General features: G+C 44.4%; 1 protein-coding gene across 2 annotated transcripts in view; it reads left to right on the top strand.

The window, feature by feature from the left end:
- The first annotated feature begins 3675 nt into the window (after positions 1 to 3675).
- Positions 3676 to 7895, top strand: part of Igf2bp3 (insulin-like growth factor 2 mRNA binding protein 3) — a 129523-nt gene continuing 125303 nt past the window's right edge. The window contains exon 1 of one of the 2 annotated variants that reach the window (XM_013510584.1): positions 3676 to 3938. In XM_013510584.1, coding sequence (XP_013366038.1) covers positions 3812 to 3938 — 127 coding nt within the window. In that variant the 5' untranslated portion in view covers positions 3676 to 3811. Of the gene's footprint in view, positions 3939 to 7351; positions 7864 to 7895 lie in introns of those variants that run through there. The other variant, XM_005377396.2, reaches the window with a different exon arrangement.

Genomic DNA, 7895 nt, shown 5'->3' with positions numbered 1-7895 from the left:
AAATCTAGGCAATTTTCAACAAACAAAAACAAAAGATGACATTGGTCTGCACTTAATTGTCTTTAATAAAATATTCAGAATATAATCGCAATCATATCTGTGTCTGATGTGATAAAATATTTGTACTTGACTATGATCACATCTTACTTTGTTAGTATCATTGAATTACTTTAATAGCTGGATTAGAATTAGACTGTTTATAAACCAGGCACCATAGTTATTTTAGATTAATGAGGATATTCAATAGTAATATGTTTTGTATTGGTTTACATCAAATCATGCTTATTTTAAAAATTTTTTTACTCATATTTGACAGAGTAACATTTAGTTACTTTTAGGTAAATGCTCTGCCACTGACCTACAACCCCATCAATATTTAGTTACTTTAAATTTTGTTTTTAAAATTACTTTCCATGTCTTAGAAAATTCTAGGAAAAACACTTTAGATTACTGAATATCTTATTAATAGTTTGGCCTTCAAGGACAAAATAAAACTAGAAAAACTGTTTGATTGACAGGAGAGTCCCCAAAATAAAATATATAATAATTGGATACATAAATTTTCAGTTATTAATACTGGATTGAACTTCAGTTCAAACAAAATTTTGCCTTTGGGAAGGCAGTAGAAGTCTCAATTTAAAAGTAATTGATCATTAAATTTAAATCAGTTTTGGAAAAGGAACAAAATACTATCACCTTTTATATTTTTAGGCAATCTACTAAAAATGGAAAAGAAGTAAATGTTTTAAAACAATGTGTTGGAAGGACATATTTTTATAGTGCCAATTTGGTAAAGATTTCAGATTAGGTTCTATCCTTTTCTGTTTTTCTTTATAATCCCAGATTATGAGTTTGAGCTGTTTTGAAATAAAAACAAAAACCAAAAAAAACCCCTCTTACTTAGCTTGCTGCTTCCTCTTTAAATCTGAGGTCATCAGGCTTCAGAGAAGCTCAGGACCAAAATGCAAAGTGAACTCAGGAAGGAATGAATTTTAAAGGGTCAAAGTGGAAATGGTAATTATCTACTCCTATTCTTGCAAGTAAGAAATCTAAAATGATTTTTATTATACCTAAAAAATTAAATTTATAGTCAGCATCAATTCACCTCAAAGATCACCTAGCAGGAGGTACTTTGTGTGTGCATATGTGTGTGTCATGAAATGTGCCATTAAGGACATTTTAATTCCTAAGTTTTTTGGAATGGGATTCTGAATACAAATGGTCAAGAAAACAAAGGCTCCAACTATGAAAACAGTAGCCCAAGATTTGTTTTAAAATTATCTATATATTAGAAAATGTTGAAAACTACTTATAACTTCAGCATGTGCTTAGCATTCAGACTATTTTAGTGGGGAGGGTAGTTCTTATTGTTCTTTCCAGTGGGATTTCATGGTTGGATTACTGTCCCATTTCACACCATTAGTTAGTACAGGCTGTCTCTGCTTCCACCTATCCCCTCTTCGCAAGGCAACATGCAAAATAAATGAATTGCAACCAGTGCATAAGTTTAAATGCCTAACTCTTCCCAGTCTCCTCAGGCCCCTCCCCCCCTCAAACAAATGCCTCTGTCTTTTGTTCTCTAAGGTTGGTCTGCAAACACATATGTACTTGCCAATTACCATGGAGTCTTTTCATTAAAGTTCTCATTTTCTCCTGTTCCTTGAAGAATGAGTATTTTAAAGTTTTCACCTCAGGCTTACCTACTACTTTAACAATTACATCTATAAAGTGTACCAGCGAGATAAAATTGCCATTCTCAGTTGAAAATTGAAAACATCAACTTCTTTCAACTAGAACAGAGTTAAAGAAAAATATTTTTAAAGAAAAATATTGACTGGATAAATCTTTGCTGCTGAGAATAAGTTTGAAAATATTCCATGTTTTAGAGTTTTGGCTTGTCTAGATTAATTGTGGAATTTATTTTACAATTACAACTTTCTCTACTCTAAAAAGTAAAACTTTTTTACTGTATCATGTCAAAATACTAACTTTGTAGGCTATGTAACTCTCAGCCTAAAATCATTTTACAACTCTTTGTATAACTCTCAGCCTAAAGTCATTTTACAAATAATCACGCCTTCACAGTTTCAATTTCTTAGGTTTTTAAAGGGTTATCTAAATTATTAACTTGATTATCTTTAGCATTGTACTGTACAGTCTCTAAGCTTTAATTTGTTCAACTCAAACCATTTGGGAATGACTGTTTCTGAGAAATGTTACAAGAAAGCTTAAAAATACTACTAGCCACACAAATGAGATGCAGTGGAATTATACAAAATGTTAACAAAGTATATGTAATGAATTACTGTTTTAGAAGTTTGTCTTTCCTAGTCAACTCAGTTTTTAAAAGCCCTTAATATAACTATGTTAGTATTATGGCACATGATATTGATAGTTTTTAGAGACTAGAGCTAAATAGTGCAGGAGTAAATACAGTTTTTCCAAAAGAACTTATAGAGGATGAGGTAACACAATATATCTAAGAGAGTTAACAATACAGAAAAAAAAAGCTAAGTCTTTGATTTAAACCAATTCTCACAAAATTTTTAATATTTACTGAGGAATTTTACAGATTTTTTAACCAAACCCAGTATTTTACAGACTGAAAAAACGAACAATTAAATTATGTGAACTCATTATTAAGGTATCTATTCCTAACTGGGACATTTCCTTTTTGTCCGAATAAGCAAAGACTGGTGAAGTTTGTTTTGGAATTAGATACACCAAAGACATTCACACTTCCTTCTTTCTGTCACTACTATTCTGATCTTTACTTCTGAGAAGACCAATAGCAATTTATTTACTGGATACAAGAAACCTACCAAAGGCAACAGCCTTTGGAACACAGCCCTGCAGTTCTTTACCTTTTCAGTTAACCATATTAAATATGATTATTTCGTTTGTTTCGTATTTTTCCAAGGCGAATTCATATTTATTTTTTCTCGCCGCCTTCACCAAACATCAGTAAAATTAGATCATTTCAGCTACAGAAATCGTTCATCCTTCACGGTCGGTCTCAGCTTCAACGAAAATGTGGGCTCGGCAAAGTTGATTTTACCGGAATTTTTCGTTTGCTTTTTTTTTGGAGGGGGTGTTTGGTTTCGCTTAAAACAACCCGGTGGACCACAAAGGGGGTTGGGGAGGGGGCAGAATGAGCGAACTTTCCACTGGAGCTCACGGAAAGTTCAGGCACCTGGAGACGTACTGTTGTGGTTGTTTTACATTTTTAAAGCCTTGTGAACGCCACGATGCTGGCCGCGGAGCCGGGCAGAGCCGGGACCTCGGGGGGCGGGCGTGGGGGAGGGGAGGAGCCGCGGCGCCACGCGGTCAGCCCGAGGGCGGCTGCGCTCCCGGGCGCGGGGCAGTGTCCTAACCTCCCTTTCTTCCCTGGGGGCTGGGGCTGGGAGGGGGCCGGGGGCGAGCAGTTAAAGGGCTGGAGGAAGAAGAGCCACGAGAGGGGGACCCCACCCCACGCCTCAACCGCAACAAAACCTACGAGGGAGCAAAGGGTTATTTTCGCGCCACAAAAGATAGAAATCCCTAGGGCGGCTCCTGGACCAATGAATGGGAACCAGCAAACGGCTCCAGAGGAGCCGGCCGACGGTGATAGGCTCCCTCCTCCACCAATCGGAAGCGGGAACGCCCTGCTCAGGGGCGGGGTCTCTCCCGGCGCCCGTTGCTCAAGTTGGGCTCTGCTAGTCGGCGGGGCTGCGCCGGAGCCCCGCCCTGGGCGCCTTTGCGCGCCGTCGGGCCGCCGGGCCCCGCCCAGGGCAGAGGCTCGGGCTCGGCCAGGGCTTCCTGTGCTCTCTCCATGGGTACCGAGCATCCTCGAGCTCCAGGGCGCCGCTCGCGTGCAGAAGCGGAGGCCGGAGGTGCGGAGGGGTCGCCGGACGCGCGCTGCCCGTCTGTTCCCGCGGCTCGCGCCGGGAGGCTCTCAGGTGGGATTGCGCGGAGGGGGCGCCCCGGAGCCCCCCGGGCCGTCCCGCCGTCCCGGCCTCGCGCCGCGCCGTCCCGCGGCAGGGCCAGGGGGAGGGCGCAGCGGGGTCGGGGCCGACGGAAGACCTTCCCCAGGGTGAGCTGCGCGGACCCCGCCTTCTTTCCCTGGGCCAGGCTGGAGGAAAAAGGAAACAAAACACCCCCCTGTTCCCACCTCCGGGCCACCATTTTTAACAATTTTAAACAAAAATGAACTGCAGACTCCGGAGGAAGGGGAGAGCAGGTTACCACCGTCGCGCCTCTCGTGTAAGCAGATCAGAGTCCAGGAGAGGCCCAGGCGAGCGGCGGGCATTGTGTGTCCACCGCGTTCGGCTCCCGGAGGCCGGGCGCGGGGAAGGGGAGCCCCGGGGTTGCCCCTGCCCTCTGCCTGCCCAGCCTTCACCCTCAACCTGTGGATATGCAGCGTAACCGACCTTCATTTCTCCTCAGTAGTACACTGACCGGCAAGAAACAGTTTTATTGCCTTCAGGTCAGCAGATAAGGACAGGAGGTAGCTGTCCAAAGAGTAAAAACATGGGTGGAAGTCCTTCTTTGGTGGAATTAATATTAATTAGAAACCACAAGTGTTTCAGGAAGAACCTGGAGTGGCCCAGGTGCAGTTAATTTTGTGAGATTCATTAAAAGCCTGGAAGCTACACACGGACATCATATTCGTTTCCGAAAATTCACCAGAGAAAATTTTTGTTCTTCAGGTGCAGTGAAAACAATTCATAATCTTTTTATTTAGCCACTGAATATATATACTCATCCCTTAAATTCTTGGAAGATTGGAAGTGGGCTGTATTCACCTCGTTTTTTGAGCTTCTATTACTTCTGTGTGTGTTTTAAGGTCCTGGCTGGAGTATCCAGTTTGTTACAATAATACACAGATTAAGTTCACAGGAGTCCCAGGAACATACTTCATCAAAACAGCACACACTTGTTTGAAATTCCAGCTGTTCGGTTTGTTTGATAGTGACAGATAAGCACGGGCTAGTATTAATGGAAAATAAACAATTTATCCCGTGCTTGAAAAGTAGTTATTTCCTTAGGTCTTGGTTTTAATAAGAACCAAAGTGCAGCTAACAATCAACAAGCCCCCATTCAATCCATTTTGTAAGCAAGCTAACCATATGTAATTTGTTCTTATGAAAAATTTCTAAGTTCAGTGATCAAGACTAAAGTGATCTTTTAGAAAAGCAAATATGAAAAAAGCATATTTCTCCAGATAGCTTTTGATCACATGCAACAGGTACATAACAAACATTTTTAACATGGACATTTTGGATCAACGGAAGTCACAAGAATACATTTTTTTTTTTCCTTTTCTGAACAAATTTTCTCTTCTAAAAGCCATGAAAAAGAAAAATAAACTCTTCTAAAAAGTTAAACTTGACCATAAGGAGAAATTTTACCACCAAAATATACTTTTCAGATTGAGCTCATTAATACAGTTTTAAACTCTGTGATATAAGAACGTTTGTCCCCTCTTGTGGTATGAAAACGTTTCACTAAATTAAACGGAAATGAAAATACTGTGAAAGTGTGTTTATGTTTATAAAGTTGGATATGCTTGGTAGGAAAGAAAAACCAGTTAGAACAGTTGCATTTAAAATGGATGACCTGAGAGCTTCCGGTTACTTAGAAAAATCATAAATTCTTTTAAAAAAAGACAAAAATGTAAATACATTATATATTTTAAAATACATTATATAGTATTCCCCCTGCTCTAAAGATAATCTGCCATTCATCGTTTGATAGGAAAATACACTTGCGCGCTACGTGTGATTTTGACAAAGAAGCGAACTATAACTTGTCAATTACTGAAGATGTTCCAGTGTAAATCAGTATTTTCTCTATTCACATTTTTCTACTAATACGGTTATTGTTTATATTTTCACGCTGTATTGCATTTCACTTTCTAAAAATTAGCATTTTTGTATCTTTTCTATAAAATACCTGTTAAAAATACTTCACAAGTATCTGATACAAAATGAATCCTTGGAGTGGAGCACACAACCATTACACGGTAGAGATTTCCCCAGGATCCTCAGCACTGCCTTCGTTTCCGTATTCCTGGTCTCCAGCTCACAGCTCGTTGGCCCGGGAAGGCTGCACCGGGCCCAGACCCTCCACCCCCAACCATTGTACTCCTTACATACAAGGAAAATTATGAATGGCTCGCGTGGTCAAACGCAGGCAAAGAGACTCGAACAGTTTTTCAAGTGCAAATTCCACCTAGGGCTAACCCAGAGCGGTCTTCCTGTTTGAGTCCCAAGTTCTCCAACTAAAATTATTTAAACTACCAACCTACCCTCTCCCTCCCCTCTAGACCAAAGGGTTTCCCTTTAAGTACCGACTTTCCCCACTCGGACTTCTCTCCTGCAGCTCGGGCCCCCCCGCGTCCCCAGGCCCAAGCCAGGAACCACCGCCCCTGCGCTCCCCTCCCCCACCGGTGGACAAGCCCGCCCCCGGCCTCATTTATCCCCTATCCTTTTCTGAATCGAGCAGCCAATGGCAAACGCGCAGCCCTGAGCCACCGCGAGCCGAGGCGGAGGAGGTGTCGCCAGACACCCGCCCAGGACGCCGCGGGCTCCCCTCCCCCACCGGCCCGGCGCCCCGCTCCCCAAGCCGGGGCCCGGTGAGGGTGCTGAGGGTGGGGCGCGTCTGCCCGCCCCCACCCCCGCTCCTCCTCCCACCCCCACCCCCTGTGCGCTTCCGTCCTTGCCAGCCTTGGAAATGTGCCCCATGCTTGGCCGGGGTTACACTTCTCTTGTCATCAAAGCCACCAGGCGACTTGGAGATTGTGACTCTTTGGTTTTAATTTATTTTTTAAAATCGAATGATTAAAATTGCAGTGACTAGAGCTGAGGAACTGTCTAGTTAGCATCTCTAGCCCCTTTTTAAAAGAAAAATAATCAGTATGCTAACCCTCCCTCCTCGGGTCCGCCCCGACCAGATGACCCTTACTAAACTCGGGCGGTGACAATCAGCTCCCCGCGCCGCGCGCCCCTGCGCCCCTGCGCCCCTGCGCCCCGGCTGCGGCCGCTCGAGCCTCCCCCTCCCCCCCAGCCCCCCGCCCCAGCTCGCTTCCCCTCCCCCTCTCCCCTCGCTCGCTCTTTTTTTTTTTCCTTTCCTCCGAAACCCGCTCTAATTGAGGCGCTGGGATTCCTCACGTGAGACGTTGATTTGTAGTTTGAACACGTGGCTCATTCAAAAAGCCGGACACTCGGAGCGGATTTTTTCCGCCTCCTGCGCCTCCCTCCTCCTCCCCTCCGTCCCTCCTGCCAGTCACCCTTCGGGGTTCTTCGGGGGAGGCGGCGCCTGCCGCACGTAGTGTGATATTTTCACAGTCCGCCGGCCGTGCCAAAGGGGCTGGGGAGGAAGAGACAAAAAGTAGTTTTTTCCCCTCCTCCTTCCTCCTCCTTTCTCTTGCTAATCCCGCCTCCTCAGAGTTAGGAAGACTCGGCGTCGTGTTTGGGTTGTGGCTAGGTTTTTTTCTTTCTCCTTTTTTTAATACCTAGAAAAGGAAAAACAAGAGCCCTCGGATCTGATTTTCCGCTCCTCGTTCTTGCGCTTGGTTCTTACAGTGCTGTGTGTTTTAAAGGCGAGAAGACGAGGGGGAACAAAACCCGCCGGATCTGTCCATCACTGTGGGTGGTTTTAATTTTTCGTTTTTCTCATTAAATTTTTTAAACCGACCACTCTTCACAATGAACAAACTGTACATTGGAAACCTCAGCGAGAACGCCGCCCCCTCGGACCTAGAAAGTATCTTCAAGGACGCCAAGATCCCGGTGTCGGGACCCTTCCTGGTGAAGACGGGCTACGCGTTCGTGGACTGCCCGGACGAGGGCTGGGCCCTCAAGGCCATCGAGGCGCTCTCAGGTGGGGCCCGCGCGGCGGGCGAGGCCCCCGTG

Source organism: Chinchilla lanigera, unplaced genomic scaffold, assembly GCF_000276665.1.
Source record: "Chinchilla lanigera isolate Chin_1 unplaced genomic scaffold, ChiLan1.0 scaffold00009, whole genome shotgun sequence".
NCBI classification, from domain to species: Eukaryota; Metazoa; Chordata; class Mammalia; order Rodentia; family Chinchillidae; genus Chinchilla; species Chinchilla lanigera.
The sequence above is the reverse complement of the archived record's forward strand: the minus strand, read 5'-3'. Positions and strand labels throughout refer to the sequence as shown.